Below are 16,773 nucleotides of genomic sequence, written 5' to 3' on the forward strand. Positions count from 1 at the left end.
CAGTCTGGGTGACAAATGTGGCCTGGTGGGTTTTAACAACTGGCCCCGCCCTCTTCGGTACCCACCCACTGTAATAAAGAAACCAGGGTTGTTCTGGAGCAGACTTGACAGGATCCTTTCCTACGGAAACGGCCCCGCCCACTCCCGGCCGTTTCTGGGAACGGGCAGAGGAGTGGCTTCGCCTAGCTAGCCTGCCTTCTCTGCAGGTTTTCTCTGGGGAGGTTGGGGTTTGTGGAGAGCACTGAGCAGGATTGCCGCGCCCTCTTGTGGACCGTTTCTTGACCACATAGATTTTAGAAGCTCTTGGAATCTAAAGGGCGGCTGGGGTTAATTAGCTTTTCTTTTTCTTATTTCTTTTGTTTTCTTTCTTTCTTTTTTTTTTTAACGTAAGTGTTTGGATGAGTATTAAGTTCTCAGAAAACACTTTCCATGGTAAATGCGGATCCCCACAAAGGCGCAGCCTCTTCCATTATTCACAGCTTCCTCCTCACTCCTCTCTCATCACTCAGAGACTACAGTTCACATCAGGGCTCACTGTTGGTAGGGTACATTCTATGGGTTTGAACCTATGTGGAGTGATTTGAATTCATCACTAGAATAGCATACAAAGCATTTTTGTGCCCTTAGAAGCCCCCGGCGTCACCTACCATCATTCCAAAGTCCGACCCAGGCAAACCACCAATCTTACTGTTTCCATAGACCCTTCCGGTTTAAGTTTCCCCAGAATTTTATGTCTGGAATCATACAGACTGTATCCTATTCAGATTTTTTCCTCGTAATTACACACATCTACGTTTTCCCATAGTCTCATAGCTCATTTCTTTTTTCACACTGAATAAGAATGTCCTGTCCGTGTGGTGAGCTTTGATTGTAAACAAATCATATAGGGGTGGTATTTCAGTGGCTCCCCTTAGGCTATCTGAAGGTAGGTGAGGAGAGAGGCTACTACATCCTCAACCTGAAATACCACAACAGGTATTGTGTGTCCAGCCTCCATTGTGCCCCCTAGGGGTGGAAGACTGTCAGATACCCAGCATATTCATGGTAGACACTAAGAAGGAAGCAACTCAAGAATAAGCTGAATAAAAGGGCACACGCAGAGAAGTTTCTCTTTGCTCACCACGTGGGTTCTGGACACTGCACTCAGGAAATGGGGATTGATGGCAAGTTGCTGAAACACATTTGGAGAGGTGACTGGATTGGGAGGCAAAGTCCAAGGAGATCCCAAGCAAGGGGTTGAAATGGGGGTTAAAGATAGCAAAATTTAAAGAGTCACCTTTACGGAGATGATAAGACAGAGATGTAAATGATATCAAAGCCCACTGGAGGATGTCTTGGGGCAAAAGGCATGTGAGCAGGAAACAGACTTAATTGCCTAGGAAACTTCTCTAGGTTTGACAAAGAGGAAAGCAGCAACCCTTAGCAACATTCCAGAATAGTTTGGGGCTTAATTTGGACCCCAAGTTTCCCTCTTGGCTCTCCCTCCTCAGATATGATGAGCCAACGCCCCCCTTCCCTTTTCATTTAGGAAGTCGTTACCTCTCTCATCTTCTCGATTCCCAGAGTAAAAATGTAGGAGATGACAATCCATTCCTGAGTGGAAGGCCAGCGTTCCATCTTCACTAGCACGATGTAATTGAAGAGCATCAGGTATCCAATATACGCCAGCTGCAAGGAAACACAGTACAGGAGTCTAACTAACGACGGGGCCCCGAGAGCCCGGCAAGGCCGCTGCACTGTGGCGGCACAGGTCAGCAAGCAGGGCAGGGCGCCCACCGCAAGGAGCTACAGAGTTTTCAATACCAAAGAATAGTTATTCATCTTCTGTGTGCATTCCTGTGGGGGTTCTGAGCACAGTTCCCAGAAGCTGCTTCTCTCCATCCACCATGTGGGTTCTGAGGAGCAAACAAAGGGCTGATGGCAAGAATCTTTACCTGCTCAGCCATCTCTTCCCCACATAATTTTTAAGAAGGCTATCACAGCTAAAATAATTTAATTCTTGAAGTTACTTTTGACCCTTATATGTGTCTCTGGGGCCCAACCTTGCACCTCTATGTGCCACCGTGTATGAATTTGTGTGTCGATCACTAGCTGCTGGTTTGTGTGTATGTTCATGTGTGTGTTCATGTACATGCATGGTTATGTGTATGTATGTTCATGTGTATGTATTTGAATGAGTGTGCATATGTGTATTTGTGTGTTCATGTGTATGCATGTTCATGTCTGTATTCGTGTGTTCGTGTGTGTGCACATGTATGTGTGTGTATTTGTATGTGTGTTCATGTGTGTGTGTTCATACATGTTAGTATGTGTGTGTTTGTGTATGTGTTCTGGTGTTCTGGCCTATCAGGGCTGTTTTTGCTTACTCACAGACTTGGCTTTCCATGCTAGAGTGACACTTATTTTAAAATGCTATTTATTTTTAACTTAATATTGAAAAATTATTTTTAAAACATTAAGAATATATACATATCTTTTCCCTGATAGTTCCCAGGTAGATTAATGTCCACCAGAAAGAAAGGAAGACACAGATAGTATTTATAAGTTGGTAAAACTACAGTATAAGTAACCTAGATCTGATCTCAAAGCTCCACTTCTGGTCTCTGAGTTTATAATGTCTTCCTGCTGTTTTTGACCTGAGGAGGATTTTACCTGTTTTCTACTATACGGTCATCTTGCCCTACCCTGATTGGAATATTTGAGTTTGCTTTCTACTTCTTTGAAATAAAACAAGAAAAAATAAAGCAGTTTATGGGAAGGCCTGGGGTGTGTGGTCTGTTGTGTACCAGAGTGGATCAAACCCATCTGGGGTTAGAGTTCTGATGTGTCTGGCTGAAATGTTAGTTATGGGCAACTCCTCAGGATTGGAGTCTGTTTCTGAAAGTTTCAGTGATGTCAATGTGGAAAGGAAAGAATTGGTGGCACTCTTGCATGAGAATATTTACCAAGGCAGAGGAGCGGAACCTCCTGCAGGCAATGCCCCAAGATAAGCAAGGCCCTGACTGGCCTCGGGGGCTGTGAGTGGGAACCGGAGCGAGCTGACCCCAAACTGCGTTCCTTGGTGAGTCAAAGTACAGGACAGCCTGTGGGCAGGAGGACTGAGGACACTGGGTGACTCTGGGGCTATAAGGCGAGGTATGTGGCAGAAGCCACAGCCTGGCTAGATGTGAGATGTGGAACCAGAGATGTTTTCTTATCCACCAATGGGCTCCTTCCTTCATTTTATAACTTGAACAGACTTTTAAATGTGAATCAAAGGTACCACTGACACCCCATTATATTGCTGACACATGTCCAGGTACAACTGTGGCACAGAATTCTCTTCCATATTTTCTTTTTACGTCTTTCTCCCTCATGTGTGTGTGTGTGTGTGTGTGTGTGTGTGCGCGCGCGCGCGCGGGCATGCTCATGAAGGCAAGCTCTCTAACACAGAGAGCTGCTTACCAGCCCCTCCTTCATCTGTAGTAAACAATGTCACATCTGGAACAATCAGACTGAACGTTACAGCTGCTGAGGGTTAGCTGAGCTCCTTCCCCACCAGGGTGATTTAATTTTTACATCCCCACAACTACAGTTACTTTAATTCTTGTCTAAGTTTCCACACCTCCCCATGTCAGAATCACTAGTGAGTCACGGGGCTTTCTGATCAAAGAGGAATTCTTTAAACACCGGTTCCAAGTCTGGCCTGGCTCACATGGGTTCAGGTTACAATGAGGACCACACTGATGTCTGCTCTGCACTCCTGTATGCATAGTTACAAGACATGAAGTAAGGCGGTCAGTGGGTGAAACTATCTAATACCCTCTCCTCCCTTTGGCCTGGAATTGCTTCTATCCTTATGGTCACTACTTTCCTATTACTGAACAAATAAAATTCTGCTGCTTCAAGGCGGAGTGAATCTTGTTACATGCCCTGGTTTTTCACATTTTGTGAGGTTTAGTGCAAAATATTCCAAGGCATTAGAGCTCCTCTTGTCACATGCTCGCCCAGTGACGTATGAATTCTTTTTTTTTCTTCTCAGAACTTCTGCCTCTTAGAGTTTAAATAAGTTTGCTAACGGGTCCATCTTCTGTACTCGGGTCTAGTGTATTTGGAGGAGGGAAGGTAGGCATTGGGTTTAAGTTTTAGCTCATGTATGACATCTTGTAGAAGTCACCTAACCTGCTAAGGCGTCTGGGAGAGACTGAGGCAAGAAAGTCAGGAGTTTGAACAAAACCTGGGTGAGACCCTGTCTTAAAACAAACAAACAAACAAACAAACAAACCCAGACCAAAAGCACAGTGGCGATTCTAGTGATCTTGCCATGGTCGTTCAAAGGCTGAGTATTTGTGATGTGAAAGCAACGGGGGTAAAATTTGTCTGAGCTGAGTCGGCAGGGACCAAGAGGACCACGGAACTAGAACGATGGGAATGTTGAGCATCAATGAAGAAGCAAAGGCAGATGGCTTGGAAGGCTAAGTGGGATCAGCATTCATCCAAGAGATTAATTCTTTACACAGTTCCTCTATCAGTTTCTCCTATGCTATGCGGGGCTTTCTGATCAAAGAGGCATTCTTTAAACACCGGTTCCTACTAGAAATCTACTAACATTTTTGCAAAAGGCCACACGATGGTTGTATAGGCCAAGAGGGTTTGTCTATTTTGTGTGTGTGTGTGCTCATAATTAACTTTTTTTTTTTTTTGATTGTAGCATATGTGAGGCCAGGTTTAACAAACGCTAAAATTGGAACTTCATATTTCACAAATTATTCTCTTTTTTAAAAGGCGATTTCAATCTTTTTTTAAAGGTTGAAACAAAAACAAAACCAGGCTGGAACTGTAGCTCAGGGTCATAACACCTGGCTCATGTGCTTTGAGGCACGGCACTCACTCTAGAATAAATGAAATAAAAAGGGGAAAAATGGGCTTTAGTTTATAGACCATAAGAGCAGAGTTTCTTTCTGGCTATAATTTTTTAAAATTCATTTTTGGTTATGTCAACTGAATGAGAAGAATAGAAAATAAAAGGGCAGTTGTGGGTACGAAAAGGAGGTACAGATGTTACATTGATGAATGAAGCCGTTGTCAGCCCCAGGGAGATCAATTGGAAGCATCTGGAACCTTGCTTACACATAGTAGCTGCTCAGTACGTGGTATGCTTCTGGCGTTGAGTGGACAGATGACTCTGGCATTGACTACCTCTCTGAAATGTGACTAGTGTTGTACTTACTGGTCCAGGGACTATTGAATTTTATATCTACCAACGCATTTTATATCTTCATAAAGTAGGTGGTATTATTATCCCTATATTATAGAAGTGATGGACAGAATGGGAAAGTAACTTGTCTGGTGTCACTCAGCACAGAGAGACACAGGTGACGCAGTCACAGCTCTGCTGCTTTCTACAGGGAAAGCGTGAGCGAGCGCTATAAAAATGGATTTTTGAATGTATGTTACTCTGTGGTGGAGATTATTTCATAATGTCAATGCATTTGAAATTTTATTTTACCAAAAATGGATATACATGTAATATGTGCATTTTTTTTTTTGGTATTTTCTCATACTTCGTTAAGATCCTTTATAATTTAACCAGTAGTAGTTTTTAATCCCACAAATGCCTGGAATCATTTTGGCTGTCATCCTTAAAGGACAGAGTGTGCTACTGGCATGTGGTGGGCGCAGACCAGGGATGCTGCTGCATGATAAAATGTGTCCTAGCTAAAATATCACCAGTGCTGAGGAAGGGAAGTCTTCCTTTCAAGGTGGTGTCAAATATTAGCATACTGGACTGCCCAGGAAGCCACACACACGGTCGTTTGAGCTTTCTTGTGCTCAAACCTAGATTATCCTGTTGTTGATTCTAATGACTACTCTGCAGCTGGTTGGGAGAGAGTCTAAAAATATAGACACGTTGTCCTTTATCTGATGTCACTCTAGTGGACTGGACAGAATTAGAGATGGTCAGGCCAACAGCTCCCGTCAGGCTTCAGTGGTTCTTAACCTGTGGGTCATGAACCCACCGAAAAGACCAGATATTTACATCAGGATCCACACCAGTAACAAGGCTGCAGTTAATGAAGTAGCAACAACATTAATTTATGGTTGGGGGCCACCACAACGTGAGCAACTATTATGCTATTAAAGGTTCGTAGCACCAGGATGGTTGAAAACCACTGGAAAAATGTCATTGGAAAGGAGAAAGAGAACCCAGCTATGTCTCTTTCTACTATATCAGACACCATTTCAGGGACAGCCCATGGCTTTGCAGGCAGGAAGTGTATGTAGGGTGTGATTCCTGGAAAATGCTTGCCAGGATTGCAGGTTTTCTTGCTTTGAGCCGCTTGCTGTTTAATTGTGTCTGAGTGAGAAAGTGTGGCAGATTGGAAGTTGTTACTTACAGACACTGTCTGTCCCTAGAGGTGCTACATCTACACTGTCCTTCAATCTGACCCTTCAAATGTTCCCCTGAAGCCCAGGATGGGCACCTGTAATGGGCTACTCTGTCCTAGATCTCAACAAAGGAGAGTGCTCTGAAAATAGACACTTGTTTCTACGTTGAACTAAACACGTACACATCTCACATCTGTTTCTATGACTCCTTATCTCTGTCAGTTTCTTTATCCTCTGTGGCAAGGAGAAAAGGCAGCCCATGGCAGCTGCTCACCAAAGTTCACAAAACTTACGAAGCTACTGGAAAACCATGGTCACAGAGCTTGAATTCCGACACTTACAGTGCTGTTCAGTGAAAGCCACACAGATGCCTGAGCCAGGGACACCCGCTCTGGTGGCTAGCCATTTGGAAAGGGAGAAGGAAAAGTGCTTACTGTGTAGAACCAGAACTTCACGATGGGCGCGTTGTAGAACTCATAGATTTTTCGGCCCACGGGGATTAGCCGGTGCCTGCTTTGAACTTCTTCTTCATCTTTCTTTCTGGATGACTCCCCGTTGTTTCGCCCCAACATTGCCTATAGTGGGAGAGAACAGAGACCATCATGGATGGGCTCTTTAGGGCATTTTGTAGATGGGAAACAGATCCTCATGGTACCTGGAAGCTCATAGAACCCAAGAATTATAAGCCCAATACCCCAGACATATTAAGGCATGCCTTACTTATAGGTGAGTTTGTACTATATTCGTATAAACAATGTACTTCTTCTGCTGGAAATGGGAGGGGTATGTGTTGAGCTTCGTTTCTTTTATTACCTGGACCTCCTGAGTGATGGAGGCAGTAGGAAACACACTGAGTTCTGAGAGGTATACTAGGCAGTGTGTGGGAAGGGCAGGCTATAGGTATCTGTCCCAATTCTGTTACTTTCTTCCCATATGTCTATGAGACATGATGGATATGGATTCAAATTTTCTCTATGTCTGTGATAGGGACTCTCCAGTTAAAGGTAGATTGGACCAGAGCCCATCATATATCTAAAAAGCAGGAGTATCCAAATAATAAGTCATCCGAAGTGCCTGGAGTTTAGTTAGGCTAGGGATATCTTTACCCATATCAAAGCATGGGTATTGGCTCCTCTGTTTTAAACCCCGTAAGATCAGAAGCTGCTCTTATCAATCTTATGGTAACTCCAGGGGAACAGTGCCTTCCTCTGCAACCAGGTTGGCTAGGAGAAGGATTGGAGGTAGGCCTGATCTGCAATGGTCCTCATCTCTAAGCTGCTTGAGAGCTTCATAACCATGAATTCCCCTGCTGTTCATCACAACAGTAACAGTGAGTAATGATGATTAAGTATTGCAAAATTAGCAGAATTTGAGACCAGGAAGACACACCCTGTCTGGGTAGTAGGCAACAGGATGTCACAGAGATGGCTGGACAGCCTAACAGTGAGGGCTTCTAGGCCTTGGGTGACTCAGATGGGAGAGGGAGTTCCGAGATGAATACTCAGAGTTTGTGGACTCCTGAGCAGGTGGTTTTAACCCCTCTGAGAACTGCTTTCTTTTGCTATAAATTGAGCTCTGGTCCTTTCTTATGCATTCACATCAGGCACCTAATATAGTGCTCAGGATAGTCTTTAAAGTTAACTGGGACCTTCTTGGATACTCTTGTCTGAAGAATCCCTCACCAGAAAGGGGTGCATGTCACGAGAGTCTATAACAGAACAAAGTAAGTCTTTACTTCTTCAATATTGTTATAAGACAAGGTTAGTTGTACAACGGGGGGGGGGGAGGTTGGGTTTTTCTTCGGTTTTTTTCCTTTTCTGTGCACGTGTGGTGAACGTGTGATGCATGTACATGTATGTACACATATGCACGAAGAGGTCTGAGGAGAGTATCAGGTATGTGTAGTGTTGTATCGTTCTCCACTTCATGCCCTTGATACATGATCTCTCCCTGAATCTGGAGTTGGTCAGGTGGGAGTCAATCCATCTCTGCCTACCCTTTCTGGCACTGGATTACAGGCACATGTGACCATAGCTGGAGCTTTGTGTGCGTCTGTGGTTTGACCTCTTATCCTTTTACAGCACGTTCTCTTACTTGCTGAGCCACACTCCTGCCCTCCAACCTGAGACTCATACGTGTAAATAGGGTAAGGCATTATAACTGCTCAAAATTGACAAGGATTTGAGATAAGACACAGTATCTGGCACATGAGTTTCAAATTAAGAGATTTAACTATAGCAATGCTTGCAATTTGCAGTGACATTGAGGACAGAGAGATCTACCGCGTGGTTTAGTTTTCAGCCACCTGACACAACAGTACAAATATTAGCTTCAAGTGTTTCATTGATTTCTTTATAGCCACTTCATTCAACTGTATGGCACTCAAAAATGATTGATATCTATCCAGTAGTATTTCAGGGGAGGAAACTCCCTTCATTTGTATATCCTGGTGAAAAAGGTGCCTTGAGCTAATGAGTAGGAAGATGTCACACAGTTGTCACATTCATTAGTGAACTGAATCAATCATGTTATGACGGGTTAAGCACAGGCGAGTCCTATCAACATTGGCCACTGACCTCAAGAGACCCTGACTGTATGAGGTGTTTGTCCTAGAATTTGTGTACCAGTTTTTCTCCTCCTGTCCTGCTTATTTCTATGCCCAGTATCACAATGCCCTTTGGGGACATGATGGGATGAAAGTAAAGATGATTTAAAGTTCTTTAGGTGTCCTGGGGAGTGACACCTAAACTCTAGGGGCAGTGGCTTTCCTAGCAAAGCCCCGGTCCTCTACGTGTGCTGAGAATATCTATCATAGGCTTAGGTTCAGGTTGGGACACTTATTTGTCTGTGTAGATGAAATAAAGCATTGCACCCTGCCTTTTCCTGTATCACTCACATATGCTCCGAGGAGGGTTCACTTGTAAAGTCTTGTATTTCACAGGCTTACCTTTTTTATCAGCTCCAGCCTTAGCAGCCTCATTTGCTGTGGATTTTTTCCCCCATAGTCAAACCTTTCTTTTGACATTGCTTAAAGCAGAATTTAACAAGGCCATATATGTATAAAAGAAACATTTAAAAACAGCTTAAAATAGAAAACAAAATATTGTCTAGTAGAAGAAGAGGCTTGAACAGGGTCAAGTATATGATTGCCCAGTGAAGATCTGAGACAAATGTCAATGTGGAGAAAGAACCTTTGATGTAAATTAAGCTGCTAAAGGCTACAACAGAACCAAGTAGAGACTGAGATTCTTAGGTGTCATTTTGGAAATAACCACAGTTGTCCTGTTCTCAGAAAGGATGCATTTCTTTTGCTAGAAGCTCAAATATCAACCCTAGGCAAGGAACAGGCTTGTCAACAAGTACATTTCTCCAACCCTATCTAGGATGAGATGTTTACCAGAGAAGCAAAACCAGATTTTGTCATCAGGGTGAAAAGAAACTCTCTTGCAAGGACAATGTTGCCCCCACTGAAAGTCTGAAGCCCACAAGTCCCCACTTTATTCTTCCTGTGAGGTTTCTATTTACCATAACTCCTCCTACTCAGGTTCTCAGTGAACAGTGCTGGGATCTACTCCTTGGTAAACCTAATGTGCTCTGGTAGCACATCTTTTACAGTGGCTTCCTGAAGGATCAAAGTCCCCAAAGCTCCTAAAGGATAAGGAAAACTCCTTTTTCAATACCCAGCCACAAAAAATACCATTCAGCTTCTGGGCTCTCCTCCCAGGATTTGTGCCCATGAAGGAGCCAAACCTCACTTGATCTGGGACCCTTGGCATCCTTTGGAGGCCCTCTACTCTGTGGCTAATCAAATCCACTAAGCAGGGCCATCTGATAATAGAAAATAATTCTCTCTCTCCCTTGAAAATTGGCAGAGGTTGTTAAATATATAACAATAGCTAATGGAGCATGTATGCCTGGATTCTAATACCAGTTAGAATATTCGTAGTTGCAAGTAACCAGCTGGATAAATGTGAGCAATTTAATCTTGAGTCCTTGCTCTCTAATCTGTGAGGTAGAACAATGCTAACTTGACAGGCATGATGTGTTCCTATGAGTAGTGGGGGTGGATAGAGTGTTTAGCACTGTCTCAACACTATAAGCAAACATTTATCATTTATTAATGTTTAGTTGTCAGTCTAAGTTTATGTCCATGAGCCTAAGTGGTTTCTCTTTCTCTCCCCACCCTCTCTCTCCCCCTCTCCCTCTCTTTCCCTCTCTCCCCCTCATCTATCAATTATATAACTATCTGTCAATTATCTGTCTGTCTATCCATCCATCCATCCATTTATTCATTCATTTTACATCACAGTTGTGACCCAGGTGGTTTACCCTTTAAACCATATAACCACCTGTGAGGCAGACAAACCTACACTCTTGAAGGGATGAAATTGTGTTCAAGGTCACATAGCAAGTAGATGAAGAGTCAGGATTCTGACTCTACCTATTTGCTGAAACAGCCAGCAAGAATTCAGTATCAACACTACCCATGATTAAAATACCACTACTCATCTGAGGAGTCCAGAGATCAAAATCATGACATAATCCTCAGGGAAGGCAGTCTGTGCTACCATTACAGGGCAGCCCAGGGGAGGGTTATTTATTTTTTAACAGATGCCTACATAGATTTTTACAGAGATCTGGGAGTTGAAACAAAAATTGGCTTTTCATCCAGTAAGTGAAGGATCATATTTCTCATTAAATCCCTAGGAAGAAGTTTCTGGAAAGAAATACTGTGCCTATGGAAGAGGAACATGTCCTCTAGTCTTTCCAGGGAGAAGACTCATGCAGTCTTTTTATCACCCGAATCAAACCAATTTCCCCTCTCCTCTTACAGCTCCTGTAACCAGTGGCAATGAGGGAGGTTGAGGTGCCTCAGACCTGTCCTTATAGAGTTGCTGTTTGATGTAGCTCTCTCAAGCTACAAAGCCGGATTTGTCCCTTCAATAGCACAAGCTATTTTTAGCCTTTGGGCACAAGCCAGTGGCAGTCATATCACTCTTGTGGGGGCTGTGGGAAGTGGTTCCATTCGTAGCTGTCTTGTTCCTGCTGCAGAACAAAGCATCCATGTTCTATAATTGTACTGGGAAGCTAATAAAAGCTTTCCATACAAACCTCAAAAGTCAATTAGTGCTGGTTTTGTGACTTCGACCCTGAAGACAGATCCAGGCTTAGCTTCTGACCAGCAGAATGCTCCCAGCTCAGCAAACAGAGCTGGCTGCTCACACATCCTGGCTTCCCTTTCATCCTTGTGTGTTAATACTGCTAGCCATACCATCCTGTTTATACCTGTCCTGACAATTGATGGTGTCTGGCTTTTGAATCTCTCATTGCTTTGTCTTTCGGTACCATTGGCAGAAAGACTTTGCATACGGTTGGATCCTAGAGAAGTCCTGTTTGTGCATGAAGAAGGGACTCATGATATTGTAGTCTCAAGACTTATTGGATTATTGGACCCCAACAATACTGATTGTTGGCTGGATTGGGAGAGGCATAAGTGTTTTCTTACTGTTAGCTCCATGTCTTCTTCATCTTTTTCCTTTGTAGGTTTTTCTGGCTCCTCCGGCTCCTTCTCTTGGAGATGAATCTCTTGGGCCTGAGTCATATAGGGCATGTCATCTTTGTTCTTGAACTCCAAGCTGAGAATTGAAGGAGGAAGTAGAATTCCCAGAATTACCTAAAGTAATAATAATGATAATAATAATAATCACATTTAAAGGATTACAATTAGGGTGGTTGCTTAGAATCAGAAAGCCTGGGATGAGGCCTATGAGTGTGTGCTTATGCACACACATGTACATGCACAGGTTTTGTATTTACTGTACAGGGATGAGGATATTTGGAAATTTAAACACATGCAAAATAGATTTATTTTGCCCCATCTAGGCATTACTTATTTTGCACAAGTAAATCTTATCCTATTAACTCCTACTTTCGTGGGGGGAAAGCTGAGGAAAGAGAGCTTCTCCAAGGTGGAAAAACATAAGATTTCCATTTAGTTATTAAACAGCACTTGGCTTTGTAAAATCAGTTCGTATACATGTACTGGCATTTGTTTGTAAATGAATCAAGTAGAGTTGGCATGTTAGCTAATGATCTCCATAAAGAAATGCTTTCTAAATTGACCTTGAAGGCTCATCCAAAGAATCGTTTTATCTACCCTACAACAGTGTCCTGCCATTAGCGAATGTATGGTAGAATCACCTGTCTCCCAGAGATCTTTGTATTTATCAAGAATAGTTGGTCTTCCTGCATGGGAGCCGGAGAAAGACCAGCATTGTATTGCTTTGATGTGTAAACACTGTAAACAATGTATGTGAATCTTCATGTCAGGATGCTCATTATATAGACCTTTCTCATGGAAGAGCTATCTCCTTCATTATCAAAGAACAGGGTCTGCTTCATTTTCTCTCAGTTCTAAAATGGTCTCAGTGTACAAGACTCCAGAGGATGAGCCTCCTTGAAGACACTGCACTGAGGGGAGGGACTTAGACAGATCCCTAAGGGTCAGTGAATACTATGAGTCTAGGGACAGACAACCCTGAAATGCCCGTGGGGACTTACAAAGGGTGGGGCAGGATGACTCTGCATTATAGGTGTTTTGGGAAGCTCAACTGGCATGCTGACAATCTTCATAGGGCATAATGCCCTGTCCTCAGGGCTGAGAATTGACTTGGCTCTTCACCTGAGGCCAGATTTGGCAACTACTAGCTGTATGACTCTGGGACACAGTACATGAACCGCTTCATTAGGAACCTTTTTGTAACCTTGGGCAAAGAGCCCAGAAGAAAGGTAGGGTTTGGTAGATGGTGTTGATCCAGTCAATGTGCAGTCAAAAAGGGAAGGATGCAGTACTGTGGAGTAAGTATGTCAAGAGAGCGTATGCATATCATGAAAAACATGGTCATGACATCATACTACATATCAGCAATCTTACCACATGCACATAAAGGGTGACTGAAAGATGATGAATATGCCAATTTGCTTGCCTCTGGTAGTTAGGCATACTCTGTGTATGTTAAAGCATCATGCTGTTATCTTAAACACATACAATTAAAAACTGGCATAATAAAAAATGAAAGGAAATCAACACCCTTCCATTTTCTCTTGATCACTTATATATATTTTCTTCCTTTAACCCTTCCACTTTAAAGTTTTCCTTGAAAAATCATTAAAAAGGGATTAAAAGAAGCAAAGATTGGGCTGAGCGTGTAGCTCAAAGGTCCAGAACTTGCCAGGCATGTGTAGGGATCTGAGATCCTCTGAGACACTACAAACAAATGTGGTAAAATATACAACCCAACTTTTTCTTCTTAAGAACAAGTCTCTTTACCATCTCTTCATCACCCAAGGAAACTATTACAATCAACTGATTACATTCATTCCTCTTGTTTCTCCTTAAGTTGATTTATATAGCTAAAGATATGTATACATCTTTTCATTCTGGAATTAGGTGGTGCAAACTGGTCTGTGACTTGCATTTCTTTATTTGAGAACAGAGCAGAGACTAGGGATGTGGCTCACTGCCATATGTGAGATTCTGGGTTTGATTTCCAACCATTTATTTTTGAAAGTGAATAATGTCTTGATAAATAAGTCGATCTTAACTTTATTTAAAATCTACATCTCAAGCACACACTACAGAGTCCCTACCTCTATGATATGACATAGCGCAAAGCTATGGTGGGACCAGAAGGGAATCCAACCTTATAGGGCACCAAAGGATGGCTTAGGTGAGACACCTGTGGTGGCTATGTCAGAGGGTACAGTGGCCCCTATGGGATCTGTGTGTTCTCTGCATTTTGGAATCTGAGAAGAGTTTGTTTAGGTAGGCCTTAGGATCAGCCCTCAAGACTCCCAATTTAAGGCATGTGCAGATAGAGGCAGAATAATCAGCCAATGACTAGAGTGTATGTAGCTTGCCTTCTTACATGCGACAGACCTCAAGTTCAAATTCTTAACTCTAAATGAAAATCATGTCTGTAAGGAGATTCTAGTGAATAGTGGTGGGTTAGTACCACCTTCAGTTAGAAGTCAATCCCTGAACCCGCCACAAATTTCCCTGGACAATGACAACCAACCCTTGGATTCTATGGTAAGAGATCCTTTTTGGGTATGCTGACCTTGAGGCCTGAGTTCTTTCGCATGCGGAGCCGTCCCATCCACATGTCAGTAAGTAACATCTGGCTGCACGTGTGTGCAATGAAGTCACGGTGCTTGGCAGCCACAGCCAGCTGTAGGCATGTGGCATTGCTCCAGTTCTTCAACTCATACGTCAGCAGTTTCATGGCCAGCTGCTCATCCTGTTTGTAGGACTGGTCCAAAAGCTCCACAGCCAGCTGGCCAAAGTCCCTGAAAGGCAATGTGCAGGACACACTTTCAGGTTAATGTGGAGACTGCTATGAACAAAGATGGGGCCCCACTATTCTGTTATAGAAGGTAGTTTGCTGTGTGGAGTAGCTGTTTCAAGTAAGGTCTAGTCCACTTATAAACCCACCCAGCAGACATCTTTTAAGCGTTCTCTTGTGCCAGTTACAATGTCTAGAAATGAAGATGTAAGTTAAAGCAGGACTCCTGTACCCAAGGCCCCCAATTCAGGGCATGTGAAGGAAAAGGTAGAACAATCAACCAATGACTAGGTGTAGTGTGTCTTCTTAAATAAGATTGACCTCAAGTTCAAACCCTGTTCTTGCCAACCATGTATGATCTTGGCAAGTTACTTAAATTTTCTGAGATAATTTCCTAGTTTGGATGAAATGGATAGTGATGTGATCCATTGCATGGGGGCACATGAGAGGTTGAACAAAGGCCATGTGATGCCTTCACACCTCCAGGCAACATTGTGTACAATGAGGGTAAATTACTCATGCCCCCCCTCTGTGTGTCTTAGCAGGGTGACTGTGCTGTTGTAGAAAGTTTTATGAAGCCAGAACATCTTGAATTTGGAGTCTACTTTCCCCCTTCCCCCACCCTCCTCATGCGATGGCTGGCCAACCTGGAGTTGTGGTTCAGCTCCTGGGAAATGTCATCTACCATGTCATTTTCAGAAGCCTCGTGAGCCATGGCTTTGCAGAGCTTGCAGGCCACCAGGGCTTTGGCCATGGCCTCCTCCCCGTGCTGCCAGAAGAACAGGGCCATCTTCTGCCTCTTCATGAGCACCGCCCACACCATCAGCTCATGGAAAGGGAATGGGAAGTGGTTGATCTCAGGGTCATCCAAGTCTATGTCCACCTCTTCCTCACGCTTCTTAGTTGTCTTTCTTCCTCTCCTCAAGGGAATATCATCCTGCAGCCGTAGAGAGACAAATGAAGGCTGAGTCTGAAATGCATCAGACTAACTCATCACACACGCTATTCATACCTTCCATGGGCCCAGCTCTAGGACCACATGGAAATGAACCAGACCAGCTCTTATCCTAAAGATACTCACCAGCCCCTTGAGGGGCTAATGAAGACTTAGTAAATGTGTCCTCAACTACTGACCTACCAGTTTACATGTTACTTAAAAAAAAAACAAAACAAAACAACAGAACAAAAACAGGAGACATTTTCTAAGCAACAGGGAGGATGATGGGTTTGAGGCCAAGATGGACTGCTTAATGAGAGTCTGTCTTTAAAATTCCAAAAATATTTCCAAAGGCCATTTTCCTTCTTTCATTTTTTTTTTTGTTTGTTTACTTTTGTTCATTTCGTCTTCCACAGGTGTGGCTGTCTCTACCCCACGATGGATAGCACTGCCATGTCTATTACTTACTTTCTGAAAAAGCAAAGATAATGTATACTTGTGTTTTCACAGAACAACAATAAACAATGGACCAAAGATGGGAACACAAATGCTCAAGCTCCTGCATCCCTATTAGACACATCCGTGGCATTCATCTGGTCTGTTGCCATTGTAAATATCTATAATTGATTTTGCCTGTGGAGTTTCATACGCTTGGTTTTCAAGTCAGTATTTACGACAGGATTTACTTCTTTTTGTTTTTTCCCCCCTTGGCAATGCTCACGAAAATTCAGTGTGGAACTTTAAAAGCTACTGTGAGCTGCCACCATGGCGCTTGGAAAATCTTTATTTTCTTATTTTTAGATTCATGCACTAAGCCTTATTATTAAAATGAATTCATATATATCTTTTAAGTATGTGAGAAAGAGAATAATCGACACTAATAATTTGAGCAAACACTAACCTCCATTCCCAGCAGTTTCAAGGCTTTGGGCTGTTTAAAAAAATGTTGTGAACAAAGTTAGATCTTGTTTCCATTGAGGTAAGAAACGAAAGCTACTATAATGCAAATAAATAATATAAGAACTTTACTGTACCATCTAGCAGTATGTAAATAAATAATAAAACTCTACTGTACCATACAACAGGGGCTCGTGTATTAGTGAGTACAAAAGCAAAACAGCA

At 42.9% G+C, this 16,773-nt stretch overlaps 1 protein-coding gene across 21 annotated transcripts in view; it reads right to left on the minus strand.

The window, feature by feature from the left end:
- TRPM3 (transient receptor potential cation channel subfamily M member 3) overlaps nucleotides 1–16,773 on the minus strand; it is a gene marked incomplete at both ends in the record, with an annotated part of 816,961 nt that overhangs the window by 60,551 nt on the left and 739,637 nt on the right. For 12 of the 21 annotated variants that reach the window (XM_080911707.1, XM_080911721.1, XM_080911723.1 and 9 more), the window contains 6 exons: nucleotides 1,540–1,668; nucleotides 6,804–6,944; nucleotides 11,876–12,043; nucleotides 14,490–14,718; nucleotides 15,362–15,651; nucleotides 16,553–16,582. In XM_080911707.1, the coding sequence (XP_080767833.1) occupies nucleotides 1,540–1,668; nucleotides 6,804–6,944; nucleotides 11,876–12,043; nucleotides 14,490–14,718; nucleotides 15,362–15,651; nucleotides 16,553–16,582 (987 nt within the window). The remainder of the gene's footprint in view (nucleotides 1–1,539; nucleotides 1,669–6,803; nucleotides 6,945–11,875; nucleotides 12,044–14,489; nucleotides 14,719–15,361; nucleotides 15,652–16,552; nucleotides 16,583–16,773) is intronic. The other 9 variants (XM_080911710.1, XM_080911705.1, XM_080911713.1 and 6 more) reach the window with 2 other exon arrangements.

This window comes from Micromys minutus, assembly GCF_963924665.1.
Source record: "Micromys minutus genome assembly, chromosome: 2".
NCBI lineage: Eukaryota > Metazoa > Chordata > Mammalia > Rodentia > Muridae > Micromys > Micromys minutus.